Source organism: Ziziphus jujuba, chromosome 12, assembly GCF_031755915.1.
Source record: "Ziziphus jujuba cultivar Dongzao chromosome 12, ASM3175591v1".
In the NCBI taxonomy this organism is placed as follows: domain Eukaryota; kingdom Viridiplantae; phylum Streptophyta; class Magnoliopsida; order Rosales; family Rhamnaceae; genus Ziziphus; species Ziziphus jujuba.
The window spans coordinates 20,631,318-20,656,119 of record NC_083390.1 but is presented as its reverse complement, the minus strand read 5'-3'; the positions used below and the strand labels follow the sequence as shown (position 1 = coordinate 20,656,119).

The following is a 24,802-nucleotide window of genomic DNA, read 5'->3' as shown; positions in this document are numbered from 1 at the left end:
TTAGACCTCCTTATTTTTCATTTTTTGAAACTACAGCTTTACCCTCCTTTGGTAAGAGTATATGATCCATTAAAGCAGAAAAACAAAGTCAATCTCTTATGTGCCAATGACTAAAGGGTTATCAAAGATAAAGTGGCCCTATTTAGTATAATTTTAAACAGTCAAAAACAATTTTTTTTAAATCAAAGTTGCTTCTGAGAATATTTAAATAATTTTTAAAAAATATGTTATATTTTAAAAATAATTTTAACTAGAGCCAATAGACCAGACCCAAATAGAGTTTTTGATTTCATATCTTTTATAAAGTTGAAGTCTTTTGATCAAACATTGCTGGCAAGGATTAACAGCCAAATTAATCTACAAAATTTGTTAAGGATATCCATATATATATATGTATGTATATATATATAGCTTAGCTAAGAATATTGTTCGGTGGATAAAATAATAAAAATCAGAAGACAAACAAAAGAAATTAAGAATGTAGCGAAAAGTCCAAATCTATAAAAAGCTGAACGACAGGTAGGGCATGTCGTATGGGAAAGAGCTGGATGATCATGGCCATGTGTACATTGCTACAAGTTAGTTAGTAGTTAGGTCATGCATGTAATATGTCTATACACTGCTCCCGCCTTTGGTGGACTTCACCTACCAACTTCTGACACCTCAGCATCTGGGTCCCACTTTCCCAACCCTTCTTCTACAACTTTCTCATTTCTCATCTCCTCTCCTACACTCTCTCATTAATTCACTGCTACTACTTCTACGACTACTACTCCATTAATCTCTGCTTCCACAGGTCCTTCTCTCTCTCTCTCTGACGTATTATCTACTTTCATTATTAATTTTAATTTTCATGCCCTTCCTGTTTATATATAAATATTATATATATATATATATATATGTATCCTACACATTTTATTTTTGCTATTTTTAAGCAAACAATCAACAATTGCCCTTCTTCGCAGTGTGATATATAGAAATATGATTTTTTTTTTTTTTTTGGTTCACTTGGTCAAATTTTTCTATTTGAATTATTATTATTGTTTGTTGTTCGACATGTTAACGTAATAATATGGATGTCTTATAGATTTTCAGTTTTTTTTTTTTTTAATATGAATTACTTGCTAATTAGCTTGACCGCTGACCATCTTAAATGATTTGATTATTGTGAAGAATTTATTTGTTAAAAGGTTTCATTTATCATTAATAACAAGATTGAAAATAAAACAAAAACAAAAATTAGATTTGTTCAGACAAAATCTATGGTAATTATTCCATATCTTCATTATAAATTCTTATACAAGTTTAGTTTGCAGGTGACATGAAGATGGTTATGCAGAACCTCCTCGAGAGTATTAGGCCTCTTGTGGGTTTGCAAGGCTGGGATTATTGTGTTCTCTGGAAATTGAGTGAAGACCAAAGGTTAAATAAATAAATAATCATAATTAAGCTGATCAAATGAATAAAATCTATTTTATATAAAAAAAAATGAATAAAATCTAATGTTATAGTTATTCTAATAATAATTTTGCCTAGAAATCTCTTTTTTATGTGTGAATTTCGGAACTTCTTGTAGCACAATGATCGAGTTGATGCATTGTTGTTGTGGAGGGGTAGAAAGCAGCCAAAATGGTGGAGAAGAAGAACATCATTTTTCAGTTCCTCCAATTCTTACCTGCAGAGATACCATATTTCAGCACCCAAGAACACATGCTTGTGATCTCCTTAGCCAACTTCCATATTCTGTACCCATAGATTCTGGGTATATATATATAGAGATATATTTTTTATTGTTATGAAGGAAATTAATTTCTTATTATAATTAATTAACATAGAATTCACTAGTAAACAGGAATATTTATGGACAGACTTTGGTATCAAACCAACCCAATTGGTCACACGTAAGCTGTAGCACAGATTCCTCTGTACTGGAAGTGAGTACTATACTATAACACCCTTTACCAATCTTAAATAAAGAGCCCCATTTCTATGTTGAGCTAATTTATTTATTTATTTTATTTTTTCTTTCTATTGCAGGAAATTGTTGGGACCAGGGTTTTAGTTCCCATGCCAGGAGGATTGATTGAACTATTTGTAACTAAACAAGTAACATACATATTATTTCTTCTCAATTCTCATAAATTTCACTTTACTTTACTATTATTAGATTTTGATATGATTTTGAAAATTTGCTCAAATAATACATACTTGAAAGTTTTCTTAGCAAATTACTGTGCATGCATGGCAGGTACCTGAAGATCAGAATGTCATTGACTTTATCACAACCGAATTTAACAATATCTCATTTTTGGACAATGAAAATGAAGATCATCATCAGGAGGCTACTAATCAATTCCAGCTACCACCAGAGCATTGCAGTGATCAAATTGATGATGAAGATGATGTGAAGAATTCATCACGGCCAGGCCAATCCAAAAACCTTTTTGCAGAGAGGAAGAGAAGGAAGAAGCTTAATGACAGACTTTATGTCCTTCGCTCTTTAGTCCCTAATATTTCTAAGGTAACCATAATATAATTATTTAAATTCGGCCTCACGTATACAATAATATTTTGTTTATACCAAATATTTAATAATTCCACTTATATTTGTTTCTGATTAGATGGACAAGGCTTCCATTCTAAGGGATGCAATAGAGTTTGTGAAGGATTTGCAAAAGCAAGCAAAAGAACTCCAAGATGAGCTTAAATCTGAATGTGATAATGATAAAGTTCCAAATAGGTTTGATATTGTGGGAAAATCATACAATGAAAGTGTCACAAAAGAAAACAAGGACTCTGTTACTACTAATAATGACAAAGCACAACAAATGGAGGTACTATGTATTCTTTTTTTCTTTTTTTCTTTTTTTATTTTTAAGTTTAGAATTGTTTAATTTTTCAGGGAAATTGAAATAATTAATATGTAATATTATTCCAGCCACAAGTGGAAGTAGCTCAGATAAATGGAAATGAGTTCTTTGTGAAGGTATTCTGTGAGCACAGGCCTGGTGGGTTTATAAGATTAATAGAGGCATTGAATTCTCTGGGCCTAGTTGTGAGTAATGCAAATGTGACTAGGTCTACAGGCCTTGTCTCCAACGTTTTTAAAGTAGAGGTAAATTTGAACTATATGCTCATTTATAGAGATTCATTATGCTTAGGAAAATAATAACCAAAAAACCAAAAAAGGTAACAATTTTGTCTATTTGTTTTTTGGTAACAGAAAAGGAATAGTGAAGTTGAAGTTGATCATGTGAGGGACTCCTTACTTGAGCTTACACAGAACCCACCTAGAGTATGGCCAGATATGTCTAAAGCATCTGAAAATGGCTGCCGGTTTCAGTGATCGATTGCCACCGGAAAAAAGCCACTGATATTATTTGGGATATATTGATGATTAATAAAGTTTATTTTTTTTTTATTTTGGAACAGATACAATAATGATTAACTGGCTGTTCATGATTATTCCAAGTGAGACTTTATTGTGGATTTATTGAGCCATTTTTAATTTCATTTGCATCCAAAATACTCAATAATTTTCTTTTGGGAGACTAATTTCCCATTCTTTCTTTGCTACACAATCTTCCCAATCTTTAGTCGAATAACAACTCTGAAACAGATACAGACTCTTCCCAGGAAATCCTTTGTTAATTATTGTACACACCCCCAATTTTCCATGGCAAACACTGTATACACCCACATCGTAAAATTGTGGTTGTGTTCAGAATTCAGAACAATATTTCTCTCTGTAAACCTCACAGAAAATTTGGGGTGTATTTAGATTTTTTAAGAAACTCACTGTATACACCCTATGGTAAATTGTGGGTGTGTTTGCCTATGAAAAAACTGTATACACCCATCGAAACTGTTGCTTGCATTTGGATTTTCATAAGAAAATCACTATATGCATATCAGCATGGATACGTTTGTGTGTAATTACTTCAAGTTTTCAGAAACTACCAAAAGGGCTTCAAAGTTGGCACAAGTAAACCTGACCTGAGCCAAAGGCATGTTACTCTGAATCGTGGAACCTTATAGGTTAAATTTTTGATGTGTTATACTTGTGGAATGTTGCCCTCTATATATTGCCTTAAAAGATTACTTCAAATTATTATCATATTGGTGCCACTGCTAACAATGGAATAATGTCCAATGAGCTTTTAGGAGACAATTTATTTTTTTTCTTTTTCAAGCCTGAATTAGTTCTTTGTATATAAAAGTTTTATACTAAATACACATCTACGGACATGTGACAAATTTTGAATTGTGTAATTTGTTCTGTTTTAATTTTGCTTCATCAATTTCAAACCCATCTTAGGTGAAAATTCCATATCAAGATCAGTATGCTTTTATTTAAAACATCAAACAGTTCTGAAGTTAACTCATCAATCCATTGAAGATCTAATTAATTGTAGTTACCCTTCCATCTGAGGTTCAAAATCTAGAAGCTGATATTTTGGTTTCTAAATCTCTGAAAACCAGAACACAAACTTTTAATTTAGACTTAAAAAAGCAAACTGTTTTCTGTCATCAATCAATCAGACGTTCTGACACATGTGCATCAGCTTTCCAATATGCAACACAGTTGTTTATCATCAAAAATCCACCGACACGGTTTTGTTTGGATATAGATACCTTTAATCCAATTCCACGTAAAGAAAGAATTTTTAAATATACCATAATAGCTACCCTCTGTACCTACCCTAAAAAAATTAAAATCCTATTTAGTCTCTCTATACCATAATCTATTTTCATCCACACCTATAACAAAAATGTTTAAAACAATTCCAAGCAAAAAAAAAGTTTAAAACAATTTGTAATTATTTTAATCATTTTCACTTTGATTTAAAATTATCTTTCATTATTTCGAGCACCACTCATCTTCCACGCATTCATCAAAAGATTTTGAAGTTATTTTTTATATCTATATAAAATAAAAAATAAATAAATAAAAAGATTTTATTGGATGTGAGCGGATCTCTCATTGTCGTCATCAATGGTCCAACTCTGCATTTGACCCAAAACAATCTTCAATTGACTTGGAGTTGGGGCTTCATAGTCCTCAAATATATTTTGAACGAAAGAAAGGCATAGACCAAAGACCAAAAACATACATGATAGCATGGAAGCCTCCTTTATTCGTCGTTCAAAAATTAAGCATTGAACTTCTACAAGCAACCTTAAACCATTGGCCAAGAAGAAAATCTTCTTCCGCAACTGCACAAAATTTATTCCACGAGAAATTCGTTCTCGTAAAATAATAAAATTAATTTTTGTCAGCATCAAAAAGCTCAAAAGATCGAGATCCACGTGAAAATCACAATAGACTTGAAGGATATGAACGTCTTGGAGAATGAAAATCATGACACTAACAAGAATAGAATATGAAAATGGAGGAAAGGAGAATATGAAAAAGTTCTAGCCCGTACAAGAATGCTGACGAAGAAGTACTAATCCATTTATAATATGGAACAATTTTGATAATCTTCTATGTAAGTGTTTAAGACAAGCAAAGAAGACGTATACAAATTGTTATTGTGTTCTGTTTTACGGAAGGAATCACAATGTAAAAAATTATCCTAAACCCCAGTAAGTAAACCAAGCAGTCTGTTTGTTCCTCTACCTTCAAAAGTCAAGAAAGCTTTTCACAGTGCACTGTAATGGTGGCTCCAGGATCTGATGGGGAAAAGAGTGCCATCGGATAGTTCCAAACATGCATGTTGAATAGAATGAACCAGAGCCAATTGAACTACCTTCTATTCCAAGCAACAGCCAAAGAAACAAAGACTCAGAACAGACCCATATGACATGTAAAACCCAAAAATGCTACTGTTTCCACCATTTTTTGAAATCTACCACACCAAATGGCCTGGGCTTGAAGGTGAAACCCCATTCAGACATTGAGCTTAAAGGAACCCACAAGAGATGCCGGGAATTCTAGGCTGATCTCTCATGAAAAACAACCCTTGCACAAAAATCGTGCGTTTGCTAGGAAAGCTCCTTCATTGAAGAAAATAACTTAAAAAACAAACCAACACTTTTAAGTGATGAATACAAAACCAATAAAATGAAATAATACAGAATATTATTCGGTCGCAGTGTTCAATTTAAGTGCAATGCAGTGTTCAATTTAAGTGCAATTTCTTCATAATGCTTCTGTAACCTGTACTTTCTCAAGTGATCCAAAATTCCATCGTGCACATGTAAGTTATCTTGAAAAACAGTGCAAGAAGAAAAAACTCAGAAGAAGGTACCTTTCCCTGACCTCAAGAACATTGCACGGTTTAGACTTTAAGAGCACATTAAGAATTATTTTGGATCATCGATAACGCCAGGAATAGCACACATAACTTTACAAAATTCTCAATGAAAAGCAACAACTGTATATAAAGATTTGACAAGATATATATATATATATATAAAAGAAACAAGATATTCAACAATTAGTCTGAGGCATTTTATTCCAATAAATCAGTGTTATCAGTTGGCGTTAAATAATTAATGAGGTTGAATTTTGCAAGTCTAAAGAACGAGACAGCCAGTATGAACACTAGTCACTCAGCCGTCCACAAAAATTCAAAAGTTACTACAGTTTCTTGCTAAAAATTTCAGGGACATTATCAAAAATTGAGGAGACCTTCACCACAAATCGAATAAGCCGATTCTATGAAAGCCAAACAAATAAAAAAGAAAAAAAAAAAAAGTCCCCTGTTACAACAAATATACCAGCCAAATAGTTTCCCTAAAATTGACTGGAAAATTATAATTTCAATTGGCTTCTACATATATATTTAAAAAAGAGTTAGATACCCATTTCTCAAACTCGTCTCAGGGCTTCATACATCTCGCTGCTTATTCGTCACCTTGACACCGAGCTCCCCTGCAACAATCACAGTGGTCGCCATATCCAAAAACATTCCATGCTCAACAACACCAGCAAGTTGCAAAATTGCATCGCTAGCAGCCCTTAAATCCCCCATATCTTTCTTGAAATACAAGTCTACGATGTAGTTCCCATTGTCTGTGACAAAGGGTTCGTTATTTTCTCCAAAAGTTCTGAGCTTTGCAGTACAACCCGCATACTCGAACAAGTTCTGAAGCCTCGTAGCAGTGAACTTCCAACAAAAGGGGATAATCTCAACCGGCATAGCCAAACCACTCCCACCAACATACTTAACCAGCTTGGTTTCATCAACAATGACCACGAATTTCTTACAAGCCCCTTCAACCATTTTCTCTCTCAGAAGCGACCCACCTCGGCCTTTAACCAAATTCATATGCGGGTCTACCTCATCAGCACCGTCGATAGCCAGATCGATGACGGGGTGGGAATCGAGATCGGACAATGGAATTCCCAGTGACACAGCCTGTTCGTGGGTCTTTTTCGAAGTGGGTATTCCTATAATGTTCTCGAGCTTTCCCTGGCGCAAGAGCTCGCCGATTCGGTCGACGGCGTGTTTCGCCGTCGAACCGGTTCCCAGGCCGAGTACCATGCCGGACTCGACGTATTCGACGGCTTTGTACGCCGCGATCTTCTTCAACTCGTCCTGGGTCAGAATCACAGGGGGTACGGTGGAAGATGACGGTGAAGGAACCAAAATACCGGTTTCCATGGCCGATTTCTCGGAAGCAATGAAATGGGGATACGGGATAGCCATTTTTCCACAACCCCACAAAAGAATATATCGAAACAAAAAAAATCAAAATCTAAAATTTTCCCAAAAGAATTAACCCAAAAAATAAAATCGTAAAAACGATAAGAATATGACCCAAAAAAATAAAAAAATAAATCCCTCAAAATTGGACCTATTCAAGTTTTCGGGCTTTTGAAGATTTAAGCGAGAAAACAAGAATAGGGTTTTGAGATATAAAAGAAACCAAGATATCAAAACGAGCTCGACATCTTTTTTGTTTTTCTTTCTCGTTTTTGGAAAAGGAAAGGAGACGAATTGAGATAGATATGAAGGAAGATATGAAGCAGAGATTATGGGGCAGCCTATCTAGGAATGTGTGGTGCTGAGCATTTGGGAAAAGAAAAGAAAGAAAGAAACAAATAGATAGAAAATAAAAAAATAAAAAAGAGTAAGAAGAATACGAGAGAGACAGAGAATCAGAGATAGATAGGGTTTGTGAGGAGGCGGGTCGGATTGGGGGTTTTCTTTATATAAGGGGAAAAAGAAGAGGAAGGAGACCCTGTGGCTGAGAAAATGTTGGGAAGGTTCACCCAAAAAAAAATAAAAATAAAATAAAATAAAATGGTGTTGTTTTCTTAGGGCCTTTTGAGAGATTTTGGAGGAGATTTTGCATAGTAGGGAACAAGAGATTCCGCATGGGACTTTTCCCTCTAATATTTTCATTGCCAAAGATTTTGTGTACTCATAAATCTTTTTGCATCAAAAGGACACAAATATATTTACCACGTATATATATATATAATTTTTTTTTATTGCCTAATATGCCTCTTCCACACTAAGTAGGGTTAGTATTCTGGGTTACTTTCACAGCTTTTTATACGTAATGATGCTACATATAGCAATAATCTAAACTAATTTTTTTGCCAATATAATATAGGCTAAATTTCATTTCATTTAGATCTTGCTGTTTTGAAAAATCATTGTTAATTTTCTTTATATTTTCTATATTTATCAAATAGATTTATTTGTCTTATTATAATTAAAGATTTAAAATTAACATTTTAAATAATACTGTAAAAGTACAATTACAATATGTTAAAATTAACTACTAAAAATTAATTAATAGATGAGATTTAAATAATAATTTTTAAAAAATATTGAATTTAGTTATGATTAGGACAAAATTTAAGTATCTAAATGAAATTTTCCCCATAATATAATAGGTAGGTTTCATACTCTTTTTGGATAACATCTTAGTTTTGTGTTAGAAAAAAATAAAGAAAATAAAAACTCATTAGAGAAAGACCAAACAAAAATGTTGATATTTTGGTTCTTTTGTGGGTTTTATTTTCTTCCTTGAAATTTTATAAGAGACAGACAGTGCTTTGATTTACACGTGAAAGAGACATCTAGAATGGTGGCATATTCTTAGTAATAACAATTTTTCCATCGTTCTTTTTTCACATATGAACAGGGCTATAGCAACAAAAATGGACATAATAATAAGTTAAGTATTTGGTAATATTCCCAAAGTTTAAAAAAGATGCATATTTTGTTCAATTAGACTCTAAATTCTTGTATTTTTATTTTCTTTCCCTTGTTTTTGGCTATTTGATTCATTAGTTTTTGTGGTATTAATATATTTGATAGTCAATATTTTTTGGATTTCTAACATTCCCGATTGTAATAAGGACAAGAGTTTCACAAGGATTAAAAGCAAATAAAAGATAGTCAAGGTGAGCAATTTCCATGAGAATTTCTTCAATACAATATAAAATGTGAAATTATTTTTAACAAATAAAAAATGAACAAAGAAGGAGAGCATGGCAATATATATATATATATATATTGGTATAGTGACTCTAAAACTAACAAATCCTAAAGACTATATTTATAAATTAAAATAAAAAATCCTAAAGACCATACAAGATAATGACATCGGATTAACACCATTTGAAAAGAAAAAAAGAATATTTATATTTTATAGAAAGACCTTCATGAGAGAAAAGAAAGAGAAGATTTTATAGTTCCTTTATAAAGATTCTATAGTTGACCAGAAACTCCACCATGGAAAGGAAGTTAATATCAACCATCCAAAATGGTTATTAAGGTCTGCTTGGGTTACCTTTTAGGGTTAAAATAGAGGCATGTGCATGAATGGAATCAATGACCTCTGTTATTTTTCTGTTTATTTAAAAGCGCATACAGTGGCAAACAAGGCATGAAACCTGCTTTTATTGCGAATCTCCGCATATTCCCAATCAAAGCAATTTTTAATTTCCAATTCATCCAAACCTCATATTTTTTCAACATCCTAGACTTTTTATATTCGCCAATCAATCTATTTCTACGTCGGTATGCGATCCATCCAAAATCAATATTTTTTAGTTGAAAATATTAATTTTACTGTATATTATATATTTTTATTCAAAAAAATATCAATTAAAATTATATATATATCTTTCTGGTTAGGAATCTACTGTCTTATTTATTTAATTTTTTTTGTTTTTAATCAACTGGGGACTTAAGAGAAATGGGAGGTTTCTTGCTGTTTGGATAGTGACACCCAAAGTGAGATGGTCCATTAATTAATTCCAAAGTTTTTAAATGGATTGGCAAAAACTTGTCCAACCGGGGTCACTGAGGATTAAAGCAGGAGGGGAATGGCATCTTCTTGGGAAACACAATTGTTTTGGCTCAAAGCTTTTTGCTTATTTCCAGGTGTCATCTTGTCTGCTTGCAATTGAATTACTTAGCCTAACAGGCAATCATCTGTAACCACATTATCCGTCTTCCAAAATAAATTAATGCTATATTATTTTCTTTAATTATTATTTAGTTTTTCTTAATTTTCAATTCAGTATATTTCAGTATAAAATTTCTTTCAAAACACTTATTTCACATAAAAATAAATAGTTAAAATTGTTGATTTTTTTTTTTTTTTTGAGACCTTGTATAACATATCGTCTTAATTCTCAAACCAAATCAATCACTGTATATGCATATATATATATATATATATGTTAATTGGACTTTGCATTTAATATTTAAGGTAGTGTTTTAAAAATATATATTTTTTTGAATTTTTAAAAGAAACTGTATCATAATTTTTAATCCGACAAAATGAAGATAGTTTGCAGAGATGAAATCATTGCCTCTCCGACTCGAGCATTACAGTGGGGAAATCTAATGAAATGGAATGTATCTTGAAACTAAAAATAAACACGTAGTTGTTGCTTTTTGTATTTTTGGTAATCATAGTTATTGCTCTTTGGTTGCATATATTTCATTTATTTATTTTGAAAATTTGTGATTCAAATTTAGGATTGTGGGAGAAAATAATAATTTTGTCAGTAAATTTTTTCGGAAGAGACCGATCAAAACTTTTGTTTATTGTTGGTAATACCGATCAGAATTCGTTAATAATAGCACTTCTTTGATAGTCCTCTCAATCACTTGATGAAAGCAATGTGCATATTTCAATTCTGCTGCTGAAACCAAGGTTATCCTGTTGGAACTCGAAGGATGAACATACAAAAGGAAAAAATAAGAGGAAAAAAAAAAAAAAAAAGAATATTATTTTTTTTTTTTTTTGGCTTCCCGTATGTGTCTCCAGGAAGGAATAAAAAAAAAAAAAAAAAAAAACACGCACAATTAAGAAAATTTTAAGATAAAGTGAAGTAAACTAATTGAAAAGGACATATTATCATCCTAACTTTTTTTTTTATTAATTTAGAATTAACATAGTTTTAAAAAATATTCTATTTTAATATAAATTAGGACAAAAAACTATTTTATCTCCAAGACTTTCATTTTGTCGTATAATAATAATAATAATAATAATAATAATAATAATATTTTATTATATAAATATATTTTTTTATTTTTTTAAAAAATTTTAAATTATATTTTCACACACCTTAAAATTACATTTCAACATTAAAAATGTAATGGCTTACTCATATTTGATATGTTTTACTCTTATTCATGAGAAGTTACTTTATTGACCATAGCTTGAAGATCTTAAGAAAGTAAGATTTGATATTTTGAAATTGGTTCAACCAAATCATTTCTCACAATGAAAATTTCAATCACTTATGGAAATTTCAATCACTTAGAAAATATGCAGTGACATGAGAAATGCATATATAAATAAACAAATAGGAGATGGTCGCAAAATAACTAGGGAGGTTGTCCTTTGGCATCTTAAATTGTACTAATTACATTTTGTTTTTCATCAGAAAAGTATTAATTACATTTTGCCTCCATTGACTTTGTATTTTTATTTGTTATGGAAAATCATCATTTCGTTTAGGTAGGGGCTATGTAATTTTTTTCCGACACCTAATGCCCCTAATTTCAAAAAATTTCACTTTAGTTCGGAACTTGTTAATTTTTAAGCTTTATTGATCTAATAATCCACATGATAAACAAAATGCTTACAAGCACGTACATGAACAAAATGATTATATTTCATCTTCAGCAAAATGCCAAAAACGAGTTGACCACCGGCTTTCTAGACCAAAAAGGATAACTATTTCTATTTGTTCACAATTCTGCAGGAAAAAAAGGAAGAGTTTGTACAAGCACCATTATAAAACTAAAGATTAAAAGGTAAATAAACCACCTGCCATGTAGGGGTTTTTTTTTCATTTTTTTTTTTTCATTTTACTTTTCTTTTTCTTTTTTTGTTTTTGGTTTTTTTTTTTTTGTGGTGGGGGGGGGGGGGGGGGGGTAAGAATCTGCCGACCAAGTTAGATAGTATGTTTGACCTTCAACCTCAATAACATATAATCCTACCGAATTATAATATAATAATACCTGTTTATGGTCATTTGACAACTTGGCTTCAAGAATCAAGACTATTCAAAACATGAATTGGAGGTCAAGTTGTCATTGACAAAGAAACTACAAGAAAACAACTTCGTATTACCTAGTCATACAAATTTCCAAGTAAGTTTCACGTTCAAATTGCATTCCTGGTTTTTACCACAAAATATATATATATATATATATTCAAGTCCTGGTCCAACATAATAATGGAGAAAATACGGCCTCCACTTGTTCATTGTTCCATCCTTAGAAGCAACTAGCTGGTCAAAATGTTACCCTGAATTGTTTGTTGGGCTTGAACCTGTTAATAAACAACTCCAGAACTTCAAGAGAATATGTGCTTCTATCATCCTATAAAAAAAAAAAAAAATGTATATTTATAATTTGGATGTTAATTATGATCTAAACCCACACTCAACTATCGATGATGGAAAAAAAGTTCTCTTCATATCCTCTTTACATGCATGGTTTTTCTTGAAAATATTCAAGAATTTTCGATATTAGACTCCCTTAGACAAACAAAACAACAGGTCCCAGATAACAAACTGTCATAAAGATTTTCAAACCAGTTATTGATATGAATTATGTTCACCATTGAACCAACATAAATATACAAGTCTTTCTTTGGTATTCAGTCGTATCCATTTACAAATAAAAATGTAAAATGTAACATAAAACTGGGTACAATATTGAGCATTCAACCCTTTTCCTGCAGCTACTGTCTAATAATTCCATATGATATTTTTCTATCTGAAAAATACACACGCTTAGAGACCAAATATAAAGCTTCCTGGATTGTAAATTCTCAGAGAATCAGTCAATATAAGATTATAAAAACAACAGAGCATGCGCATACTTGCAATCAAATACACAATATGTATATGTCCAAAACAAAACACAGAATAAGGGACAATTTGGAAATTTCACAAAAGACCACTAGTTTGTCTTTGTTCTATCATGTATATGTGATTGGATGAATTTGCCATTCATTCTTTTAATTGGCCACAATGATTGAAAACTTGTACAACAAGTTACTCGCTGGGGTATAAACTCTTTCCGAAAGCAAGAGACAACCACCACTTTAACTGCACATGAAAAAGACACCAACTATATTTCAAAGCAATAATTAGCTTCCATATGAACAACACAGAGCATGATATATAAAATTAGGATTATTATTAAAGCAAAGATCACATTCGAATCACATATTAACATTAATCATATTAAAGGAACTTCACTGGAACCCAATAGTACCGGAACCCAATAGTGTAATAGCAAGCCAAAAGCACATACTTCCATTATGGTTGCCTAGGATGGGCAACATGTTGCAATAATTATGTGTTAAGACTGTTAAAAGGCCATAAACATGATACAGTAATATTAGTAGGTTATCATAAAAACCTAGAAATTATTCCAGGATCATGGACTCTACAAGCAGATTGAATTTCCACTTCCTATTTCAATTAAAGCCTTTTCGGATATCCAATAAGCCTCTAAACCCACCAACAAATTGTTTCCAAATCGGAATTTCAACATGTAGAAAAGTTTTCAACCCAAATGTATTGGTTAAATAGCAAGCCGAATCCTAGTTTAGACAATTAAAACAACGTCATTGAATAAATCTTTTAGCAGAGCACTCATGCATTTTCCAGACACTTTGCAGCAGGAAAGTATACTCATGCAAACTTTTAGGCTTCTAATTTGGTTCTATACCTTGCATACTTTATAAAATATTAACTATCATGTATAGCTTTTAGAACACCTTGATCCTACGTTTAAGTTGACTCAACTTTTTTTAAAAAAAAATTTCTTTTTGCTTCAAAAAAGCACAGAAAGATAATATCCCAAAATGAAGAGTATAATATCATTTATCACATGGTTCCATTTTTCTTCAATATAAAATACATTAATACTAATGTTCAATATTCATATTTATATAAATAACGAGTCCAGGTTCTGAGATTGTTCTATTCCATAACATAACTTTAAACACCATATGCTATAACATACAGACTGCCTTCCATATAACTTTGCATAAACTTTTTTCTTTTGTAAATTTCCCCTTTGATTTTGATGAAGTTTAAAGGTGGTCACCAGTCAATGCCATCTAGTTGGGTTAATTGTTTTTCAGTTCTATCCCTTTCCCCTAATAGACTGTCTTAAAGAATACTCTAGTTCTGAAACAATCTGATATTGACATTTCTAAACTCTGATATGCATGTTTTTTGTTATCTCCACATCTATAAAGCTCTATTTTTCTGCAAGGACAACAATAATAGAAACAGAAATTTGAGATCCACATCTAATAATTCAATTTAATACTCAACAAAGAAAGCTAACTTTGCAAAGAACAATTTACAGCACTTAACAACTATATGCAATTACTCTAGAACATTTAAATATTAAAATGACAGCATCATTGACTCTTGAATGAAAAAGAAGTTTAAAAAAAAAAACGCATTTCACCTCAATCACTGATACCCCCATTCAGAACACAAAAAAGAAAAACACATCTTCTTGAACCAGGGAAAGGGAGAATGCAGTTATTGGATATCATTAAATGCCAACCACTCTTCCAACTTTCATGGTAAAATATCAATCAGAGCTCAAACATATACAATTATTTTGAAGTAGACAACAATATAGATAGAAAGGGACAAAAGCGCAAACACATGCTGCCAGAAGAGAAGTGCTGAAGCCTCGCTAACTGCATATCCCCTCAAACTTGCAATTGCTCCCAATAAGATTGCAGTTGGTGTTGTATACTGTAGCAAGAGCACAAATCTGTACATCGAGTCACCAGCAACCAGAAAGTTCAGCTTATCAGCTAATGCAACAACTCCAATTCCAAGCAGAGGAAGCAGCACGAGCCTTGCCACGCTTATGCCAATAGTAGTTCGAAGTCCAAGTTTAGACTCATTTGGCCCCTCTGCAAGCATACCTCCAAGAATAAGCATCACAGAAGGCACCATTGCCCCCGCTAAAATCTCTAAACTATCAGTGACAAACAAGAGTGGAGCATCATATCCAAAGAAAAATCCTTTTAACTGAGGTATCGTCCCAATAATAATGGCCAAGAGGGAAGCAATCGTTGGGGGCTGAAGTATGTGCTTTATGGGAGTTTGTTCAGCAACAATTCTAATTCTCCTGACTACCCTTGGCTCTGCCAAACATCTAATGGACCTAGGACTGCCTCCACCACCAGCTTCCCCTGAGAAATCAACATCTGACAAAGCAGACTGTGAAACACTTGAGATGCTTTTGAAAATCCTAGCAATAAAGGGTGTCTTGGAATGCTCAGTTTCTTTGTCCTCAATACCCGGCCATTCAGCTTCTACAAGTAGAGGCCTACTAACATTGTTTACTGCTGGTTGTTCCTGAATCTCAACACCTTCCTCAACAATTTCATAGTATTCCTCTGGAGGCTCCATCATGTGATAAACGAGGGTATAAACAAGAATTACAGCAACCCACTGAGCAAAAGAAACATAGGCAACCCCTCTCGAATTACAATGGGCCCCAAATGGGTTTTCTGCACTATGACAAACAGATCCAACAACAGCAAGGGGAAGATTTCCAGTATTCCCAAAAGCAGTCATGATAATGGTAAATCTGGTCAACTGCGGCGGTGGGCGACACACAATCACCACCAAGTACCCAAGAACGCAACCAATTGCCGTACTAATCAATACGTTGACTGGAATAAACCACCAACGAACAAAGTTATCAAGTGTAATTGATTCACCCAGTTCCGTAAAGATAAGGCAGGGCAGGAAAAGGGCAAAAACAAGCTTGCTGAGAAGCTTAAACGTGGCTCTTGGAATCATTTGAGTTTTCGGATGAGCAAGAAACAGTCCAATAAGAGTGAGAGATATCAGTTTCATCAGCGGGACTATTGCACTCATCACATTTTCCCCACTAGATTGGACATTTTCTTGATAAAATGCAGTAAGATAACGAGATATCATTGTTTCAAATACTTGAATACCAAAATCAATACGCCTTTCTGCAGAAAAACACAAAGAAACAACTATTTAAATGAATGGGCATATTTATAGAGCCAATATCAAAATCTTCAATTCCCCACTGGTTAAATTAGGAATTCCAATACAGAGATGCAGGAATAACATCAAGAAAACAAAATCAGCAGAGTTTACTATATGGATTTTGAGAAAAATGGCAAATTTATAGCTTATAAATGCAACAAATGAAATGGGTTTTATGCATGGTTAAGAATTAAAACCAAATCAATATAATTATCATCTTATTTATCATAAACTGCCACAAAATCACTGAAACTACAGCATGGGTATAGATTTCAAATTTTCCAAGAACCTTGAGGAATCAACCCCAAAAAGAGAGATAAAAGGAGCAACTTACAGTTCTAGAAACAGGTAGAATTCAAGAAACTGAGGAAGAGACGAGAAGATTGAAGATTCACAGCAAAGCTTTGTCACACGCCCCTCAAGAGAAGATTGAAGATTCACAGCAAAGCTTTGTCACAGCCCCTCAACCTACAAAATAATAGATTCACGACAAATCCATTGACCCACTTTATGACTTGGATGAGTATCGCTGTGTATCTCGTTGAACGTCCATGGTTTTACTTGATTTAATCCCAACATAACTAATTTGTTTTTTTTTTTTTTCAATTAATTTTATTGTTTTACGTATGGATTTTTTATTTTTTATTTTTTATTTTTTCCTTAAAACAAAATTTCAATACCGATTTGTTTTTAGAAATAAAATAAAATAAAAGGTGAGAGCGACAGCCGCTTTGTATCTCTAAAGAAGATAAAATTATTGGATCTGATCTCCGGCTTGGCTGATAGCAATGTAACAATTTCTAATTTATTAAAACCGCATGTAAAAATAGAATTTAACTATTTATAGCAATTTTTCACGTCATTTTTTTATAAAAAGTATTTATCGTTTTGTTCGATTTTTATTTTAGAGGAAAAAAATTATATGTTACTACCATTTTTCTTTTTTTGCTATCTTTTATTTATTTGTTTATATATTTTTTGTTATTTAAACATACAGCATATATTTTTTTTAGATGACAAACGACCTATTGCCACCGAATTGTTTCTTTGTGATGATATCAATCAATTTAATTTTTATTCATTTCAATTAAAATGATGAATTCTATGTATTATTATTATTATTATTATTTTGAAAGAATGAATTTTATGTGATTCTGAATTGACAAAGTATTTATGCATTTTCCAACCTATCTTATCTTATAATTTAAACGTTCTTTTAATACATATATATATATATATATATATATATATATATATATATATAGATATATAAGTTTAGGTGTATAGACCATCAATCATTTTCATAAACAAGATATCCACTTCTCCATACCATACGTTTAAAAGAAGTAACAGAGACGAGTACCACAAAAGGTCAAATTCGTCACACATTACCTGTGCAAATACATGACAAAATATGTTTACTTTATGTAAATTCTCTCTATTTTTATTTTTATTTTTTGTTTTTTTGTTGATAAATATGTTAATTTTCCTTTTATTTATTGTTTTTTTTTTTGAGCTAAGAATTCTCCTTTCAAAAAAGGTAAAATTCGTCACACATTACCTGTGCAAATACATGACAAAATATGTTTACTTTATGTGAATTCTCTCTATCTTTTATTTTTTTTTGGGTTAATAAATATGTTAAGTTTCCTTTAAGTATTATTATTTTTTTGAGCTAAGAATTCTTCTTTAATGAGTTGCTTTTCAATCAATATGCCGCTTCTTGTAACTCTTGTCATTTTGTTTTCCATTTTGATTTCGACTTCATTTGCTTAAGCAAACCCATTTAGTTAAAGCCAAGCTTTGGGCTATCTTCCACACAGAACTAGATCCAGCCATCTGATAATATGGGAAGGGCCTTTTTTCTGCTTGGGCCAAGAAACACCAATGCCTCTTTTTTTTTTTGGTTGCAAAAGTAATGATTATATTTGGTAGGAATTGTTTGTTGATAATGATCGACTTCCTGCTTTTTTTTTTCTTGTTTGGTCATGCGTTAAAATAATTATCAGATGTTTTGAAAAAATATTATATTCAATATCGAATAATGTTTTATGACTATATATATATATATATATATATATATATATATATATATATATATATATGTGGACCCAACAAAATCTTCAATTAAAAAATGAAAAAGAAAAGGAAAAAAAGAATAGCAACAAGAAAATATCATAGATGAGAAGAGAGGGATATGATAGTTTCAAAATAAACTCCTATTCACCAAAAAAATAAATAAATAAACTTACTTTTTTCATTGAGAGAAATAAGATTTAAAAAAAAAAAAAATGAATATTAAATGCTGGCTATGGGGTTCGAACCCATGCGCACTTATGTGCAGAAGATCTTAAGTCTTCCCCCTTAACCTCTCGGGCAAACCAGCGACTGTGTACTCTTCTCACATTATATTCATAACCTCCCTTTTGTTTGTTTTTTTCACCTCAGCGGTCGTTACCCACAAACAAAGTATTACCCAGTAAGACCTTGTGATATCAGATATCGAGGTTTCTAGTTCTAATAATTGACCGCATTGTATAGAAAACACATGGATCTTGCTCGTTATTAACCAATCACAATTTTTATTTTTTTTGTTACGCATAGTTGTAAAACTATTTACATAGCTTAATATACAAGCTGATCTTACTCTGTGATTGTTTAAGCTTTTAGAAACAATAACGATTTAATATGGTATAAAGAAAGCCTAAAATCCTATATATATGTTGAATATGCTGTCATCTTACTGTAATCCATCAAGAAAAATTAACACTTACAAAATGCAGTATGTAAGCGGAAATATGGGAATGTGAGAAGCTTAACATACCTTAGCATACATGTATTAAATCCACTTCCAAGCCTAGCCTTTTGAATATGGTGGTAATTTAACAAATAATTATTCCTAGTTTTTTTATGCCAACCACAAGATGTTGGTAAGGCAAGGCATATATTATAAGTAAGCTTGTGATGAAATAACCCTAATAACCCAAATAAAAAAAATAAAAAGAAGGGGGAAGAAAAACGTGAAGAAAGCAAGGAAAAGAATAGAGTTGACAAGACATAGTACGTTGGCAATGAATCTGAGATTCCCCGAAGGTTATGGTTGGTAATATACAATAGGCTCCACAGGACGATGTTTACTATTACAGCTGTGACTGTGAGTGAGAGTGCCAGACAGACACTAAAAGTCATCAAAAACCATCAATAGCTTCATACCAGAAAGCCTTACCCAATTCTGCCAAAAGTACCTCTCTATATAGGGGAACTTCCCTCTTATGTTAGGTTACCCCTCTTCCATTCCTTTTTCATTTTTTTTTTTTTCCGATTCAATCATTTTGTTGTATTGCTTGGTTCAGGGAACTAGATCGTGGGGAATGAACTAGCAGGTTTTGCATAGAATATATGAGGTTCAGGGAACTAGATTGTTGGGAATGAACTAGCAGGTTTGCATAGAATATATGGCTAAGTAAAGCAATATATGGTTCATTGACCCAAAAAAAAAGAAAAAAAAAAGCAATATATGGTTCGGATCAAACCAGGCTAACTGGGATTGGCAACTAGACTGCTATATTTAGTAAATTTCCTTGGACGCTGTAAAAGCATTTCAATCATTTTAAATCCATAGCCTTATAAGCTAGCGGTGGTAGTGATTACCTACACTTTCTCCTTCTTTTTGTTTTGTTTCTCTTACTCTCTTAAAGGCGTGGGATGTGTGTTATGAATCAAAATCATCATCCCATTCCCCCGCCTTAGAAACAAGAAGATTTATAAATTAACACTTAGCTATTTATGTTTTTTTTAAAGGTAGCTAGGTGATTTTTTAAGACCCAAAAAAAAGAAGAAGCTAATAGTATATAAGTATTAAGCCAATGGTTACATTGCAATATGAAAAATCTTGCAGCACAGCAGAGATGTCGTTGAGAGAGAAAAGGAGTAGGTAACAGCTAAGCTAAGCTAATAGAAGCTAATAGCCTCATATGCCTCTCTCTTTCTCTCTCTCTCTCTCTCTCCCTCTCTGATCTCAGTCTCAGACATATATTTGAGCCATCCAGCTGTATTGAAAAGATATGTTAGCACATCTGAGTACCAACTTGTTCTTGGTGAAAGACTTGTCTTGGCTTCTTCCATTGGATAAGATTTTCAAACATTACAATGAATGACAATTTGATATATGCCTGACCCTAAATCTACTTCTCTTCCCCTCTTTAGATTTTCATGTCGGCGTTACAATCTCTCTAGCTATTATTTCATTCTTTAGAATTTAGTATATTACTCCATAGTCTCTTTCTCTCTCTCTCTCTGCTGCTTACTATTCCTTCCTCGTACCTTCCCTTTCTTAGCCATGCCCCTCACTCTCTCTCTCTCTCTCTCTCTCTCTCTTACAGTCTTTCAGGGTCATAGTATATAAGGAGACCTCTGGGTGTTACTTTCTGCATCGGTATTTGGTTTCTTCCATAATTTGCATGAAAGCTTCTTTTTTTTTTTTTTCATACATGTATAATAATTAAGTTTGTGTATATTCTTGTGCTCTTGTACAAGAAGAATGAACCTTTTGGGAATACCTTCAACAAAAACTTGTGGGTTTTGCAGGATTAATTGAAGCACCATTCAGGGTTTTATGTACTAATTTTTATTTTCATTTTCTATTTTTGTATATGCTTTTGGTCCTTTGATAGTACTAGTGGTAGAGTAATCCTTCTCATCCGGTATATTTATGGTTTTTGTTAGCAAGTTAAATGGAAGGTATAGAAGGAGCTCTTCTTCAGTCCAGTTCGAGTCAGATATGGCTGACACTCAGCTGCTGACTCGTTGGTTCAAGAGCTCATCATGAAAAAGGGAAGTGCATGGAACGTGGTGTGTTTCTGATCCAACGATGCAGGAGCCGCGTTCGGCTTTCGCTGTCACGACTTGGACTGAAGGGAGCTCCCTCTTTTTATTTTATTTGTTTGCTGAAAGGAGCTTCCTCTTTTTAATTCCCACATTAATCCATCTATATTATTATATATTGGATTAATTTTACTTCGAAGTCCTACCATAAAATGTATAATTCTTTAGAGGCTGTGCTCTGAGTGTGTGTTTTGTTTAGATAGAATATTTTATATGCTTTGTTTTTTATTTTGTTTTTGTTTTTTTTTTTTTTCTAAATTGATTTTTGTGCATCTATCTATGCATCATCCATGCTTCTTTGTTATATATACATATATATATATATATATATATATATATGCAGGTAGCGGCAGGTGAAATATGTGGTGGACAGAAAATGTTTTTTGTCTGGGCAATAAAGACGGATTGGGTTTTTCGCAGTGTGTAAAGATTGATTAGGAGTTCGGTCATGGGGTTGTGGAGAATACATAGGTATCAAGTCTCCAAGCATATTTTCATTCCCTTTTGCAAGGTTCTTAATTGCTAACATTAGTAGCCGCGATTTATTTTCTCATACAGGAAAATTTTTGTTTATATGTTTTCTAATTTGCTATACCCATAAGACAAGCATGGATTTTTTTTTTTTAATGAATAAAATTTCATCATCTTTTTGCATATTTTTGGAATCTTTATTTATGTTTAATAGCAATACGAATTCTGTTTAATTAATTTTTGTCTATGTTTTTTAGAAAAGAAAGTAATAACACATATGTATAAAGCTATTAATATTGGTTTGCTATATGATAGAATCATTATCAGATTAGAATCGTTTACCAAAGAGGTGGGGAAAAAAAAAAAAAAAGAAAGAAAAGAATACGAATCATATATTGATCTGGTTTTGAGTAACCAGGATTTCCATAACTTAAGTTTTCAACCTTCATACCAAGGATTAGGAATCTCTCCCGTTTAATGAACTTAAATGTTATTTAAATGCATGTATCTTATGGAGCTCTTATCTTATGGTATTATATATATATATATATATATATATTTTCATTTTGCAATCATTTTATGTATGATTAGAAGTACTTATCATGTTTTGTTTTTAATGTTTTTCTTTTGATACGAAAAAACAATGACTTTACCATTTGCTGAAATACAGTTTTAATCTAAAAAGGAGGAGAAGGTGGGTGATTCGGGCCAACAAACTGTCTCAAGTAGTGCCCTACCGTTTAAAGTGGTGCAAAGTGTGAATGAAGTGCATACCATTAGACTAACTACACTTGTCTATTCAACAACCAATTTGCAGGCTATTTTGTAACTTTGGGTTCCTAATTCATTTAATTAGCTGTGTGATATTATTTACCTGAAGAGAATATACTTTCATTGGTCACACAGTAATACATCTAATTTATGTTTTAATAAGAAACATGTTTCTTGTGCGTGATGTATATAAATATATTTCCCTTAAATAATCTCAATATTGATAACGACGCCAAAAAAAAAGAAAAAAAAATTAGTCTCATTGCGTAACTAATATGGTGCACAAGCTGGATTATATATTTATACTGAACAAATTTCGTTAACGTGTGTAATAACAAGGAAATCAACTGGGAGTTGGTCTTGTCAGTCGTAATGCAAATGGTGAAGTTATGACAGCAGTGTCCAAACATTATCACCGTCTTTTGATCCTCTGATGACCATGGAGCCTATGGCCATATACGAAGCATTGCCAAATCTGGTTTTAATGGGGGTGAGCTCACCCTGATTCACAAAGGGGCTATTAATTTAGTAGTGGGAGATTTTGATTTTTAGAGGTTTAAATTGGATTTTTTTTTTCCTCGGTTGAAGATATAAAAATTCTGTTAGTTTCTTATGATAATTTTCAGATATGTTTATGCAAATAGAGAAGCTAGCAAAGTGGCTCATGTACTGGCTAGGCGTGCACTTACATCAGATGATTTTATGGTATGGTTAGAAGAAGCACCTTATTGTCTTCTTTCTACTAATAGGGATACATAATGTATTTCCGGTTTCTATTTTATCATTAATAAATATGCTTTTTATCCAAAAAAAAAAAAAAAAAAAAGAAGAAGAAAAATTGGAGTTGTTTGGATTTGTAGGGGCATACCTAGCTGTGAAAATCAACTTAAAATTTTAATTTTGATCCTAAGAATTAAAGAAAGAAATTAGAAGGTCATGAAACATGCTGCTTGGGCCATCCTACATAATCCGAAGGAATATAATAGATACACACACATGAAGTCTTTTGTCTTGGTATTATATAAACATACAAAATATAAATTCAAAATGGTATTCAATTATCATTATTATGTCTTGGATGTGGGACATTTAAGTCAGACCTTCTGTCACACAGTGTGCATATCTGGTGCTACTGTAATAGTCTGCATATATCCCCTTTTAACATATTACCACAGCTCACGAAACATTGACTGATTGGTTATGTAGGAAAGAAAACATGATTGTGGTTCCTCGATCGTCTGTAAAACTTTCTTCTCATCAAATTATATGTATCCCCCGCAACAAGACTCACTCAAATATATATAGGATTTGAGACCATACATTTTCAAGATCTTTTCCACTACGTGTTGTCTGCTCCATATATACATATACATAATTACTATTCTCCCAAATAATGGATTTCCAATTTGCACTTTATTGCAAATGCCCCTTGCAATGTATATGGTAGGCACTTTGCCCCATATATATATATAAATATATAGGTCCCATTTCCATTGGATGACTAATTATTCACATTCTTCCGTCAATATTGGTTGTTGTAACCTAATATATAGCTAGTGGGAAAAGTAACTACATTCTTCATTACGAATGAAAGACAGACTTCTAAATTGGTACTAGGACTTCCAAATCCAAACTATTGAAATTATGTTCATAGTTTGGTGACTATGCCCGACAGCTACCTCCCTCAGAAACCTCAGAGGATTTTCTTCCAAGGCTGGTTATACTCCTCAGCGTATATGCCTCCCAAAAGGTTAGTTTTGCCAATTATAAGGTCCCTACTTTCTAATTTTGTCCTCAATATTTAGTATCTTCAATTACATGAGAAAATAAAAAAGTGACTATATTTGAGTAATATATATATATATATAGTCCACGCTAATTTGATCGAGATCATGAAGATATATATATATATATATATATATATCCCACAACATGGTTGTATATATATACATATATATATATATATATATATATATGGCATATTAGCTAAAACTTAATGATTAAGATTTTGGGTCCGTTCAAGATTTGTTAGATCTTAAATTGGGGTATATATATCAAGCAGAATGGTTGAAAATGTTGGGTGAATTAATCATTAAATCAGGTAATAAGGTCACTAGAGAGAGAATATATAAGCAGAATTGAAAAAAAAAAAATGATAATTTC

The 24,802-nt window shown here is 32.2% G+C and overlaps 3 protein-coding genes, 1 long non-coding RNA gene and 1 other non-coding gene across 8 annotated transcripts; 2 read left to right on the top strand and 3 right to left on the bottom strand.

Moving 5' to 3' along the window:
• The first annotated feature begins 724 nt into the window (after positions 1-724).
• On the top strand, positions 725-3,516 carry LOC107429372 (transcription factor ABORTED MICROSPORES). The gene is made up of 9 exons (XM_048463006.2): positions 725-796; positions 1,317-1,422; positions 1,577-1,762; positions 1,853-1,934; positions 2,038-2,106; positions 2,249-2,521; positions 2,622-2,834; positions 2,939-3,115; positions 3,224-3,516. Exons 2-9 carry the CDS (start codon positions 1,322-1,324, stop codon positions 3,344-3,346), a joined length of 1,224 nt encoding a protein of 407 aa, XP_048318963.2. The 5' UTR covers positions 725-796; positions 1,317-1,321; the 3' UTR covers positions 3,347-3,516.
• A 2,919-nt stretch (positions 3,517-6,435) lies between these two features.
• Positions 6,436-8,202, bottom strand: LOC107429360 (probable ribose-5-phosphate isomerase 2). The gene has a single exon (XM_016040034.4). It carries the CDS (start codon positions 7,656-7,658, stop codon positions 6,837-6,839), a length of 822 nt encoding a protein of 273 aa, XP_015895520.1. The 5' UTR covers positions 7,659-8,202; the 3' UTR covers positions 6,436-6,836.
• Positions 8,203-12,360: 4,158 nt separating this feature from the next.
• Positions 12,361-17,129, bottom strand: LOC107429384 (protein PIN-LIKES 2). 4 transcript variants are annotated; one of them, XM_048462592.2, is made up of 3 exons: positions 16,848-17,129; positions 15,140-16,473; positions 12,361-12,818 (listed from the first exon to the last, which is right to left on the bottom strand). In XM_048462592.2, exons 2-3 carry the CDS (start codon positions 16,433-16,435, stop codon positions 12,732-12,734), a joined length of 1,383 nt encoding a protein of 460 aa, XP_048318549.1. In that variant the 5' UTR covers positions 16,436-16,473; positions 16,848-17,129; the 3' UTR covers positions 12,361-12,731. The 4 variants fall into 4 exon arrangements, with proteins under 4 accessions (XP_048318549.1, XP_048318550.1, XP_048318552.1 ...); XM_048462593.2 differs by lacking the exon at positions 12,361-12,818 and adding an exon at positions 13,261-13,574 and having other exon boundaries at positions 15,138-16,473; XM_048462595.2 differs by lacking the exon at positions 12,361-12,818 and adding an exon at positions 13,261-13,552 and having other exon boundaries at positions 16,848-17,128.
• A 1,687-nt stretch (positions 17,130-18,816) lies between these two features.
• TRNAL-UAA (transfer RNA leucine (anticodon UAA)) lies at positions 18,817-18,899 on the bottom strand. Its single transcript has one exon. It is a non-coding gene; the product is annotated as a tRNA-Leu (tRNA).
• Positions 18,900-20,820: 1,921 nt separating this feature from the next.
• Positions 20,821-22,818, top strand: LOC112493118 (uncharacterized). Its single transcript, XR_003057439.3, has 2 exons — positions 20,821-21,868; positions 22,539-22,818. It is a non-coding gene; the product is annotated as an uncharacterized LOC112493118 (long non-coding RNA).
• The last annotated feature ends 1,984 nt before the right edge of the window (positions 22,819-24,802 follow it).

Excerpts from the sequence above, each read along its gene's own strand:
- LOC107429384 (XM_048462592.2), bottom strand. The coding sequence starts at position 16,435 with ATGATATCTCGTTATCTTACTGCATTTTATCAAGAAAATGTCCAATCT. Across the intron at positions 12,819-15,139 it reads CACTTCTCTTCTGGCAGCAT|GATGATAGAAGCACATATTC; the intron begins GTGTTTGCGCTT and ends TTTTTTTTATAG.
- LOC107429372 (XM_048463006.2), top strand. The coding sequence starts at position 1,322 with ATGAAGATGGTTATGCAGAACCTCCTCGAGAGTATTAGGCCTCTTGTG. Across the intron at positions 1,763-1,852 it reads TCTGTACCCATAGATTCTGG|GAATATTTATGGACAGACTT; the intron begins GTATATATATAT and ends ACTAGTAAACAG. Across the intron at positions 2,522-2,621 it reads TAGTCCCTAATATTTCTAAG|ATGGACAAGGCTTCCATTCT; the intron begins GTAACCATAATA and ends GTTTCTGATTAG.
- LOC107429360 (XM_016040034.4), bottom strand. The coding sequence starts at position 7,658 with ATGGCTATCCCGTATCCCCATTTCATTGCTTCCGAGAAATCGGCCATG.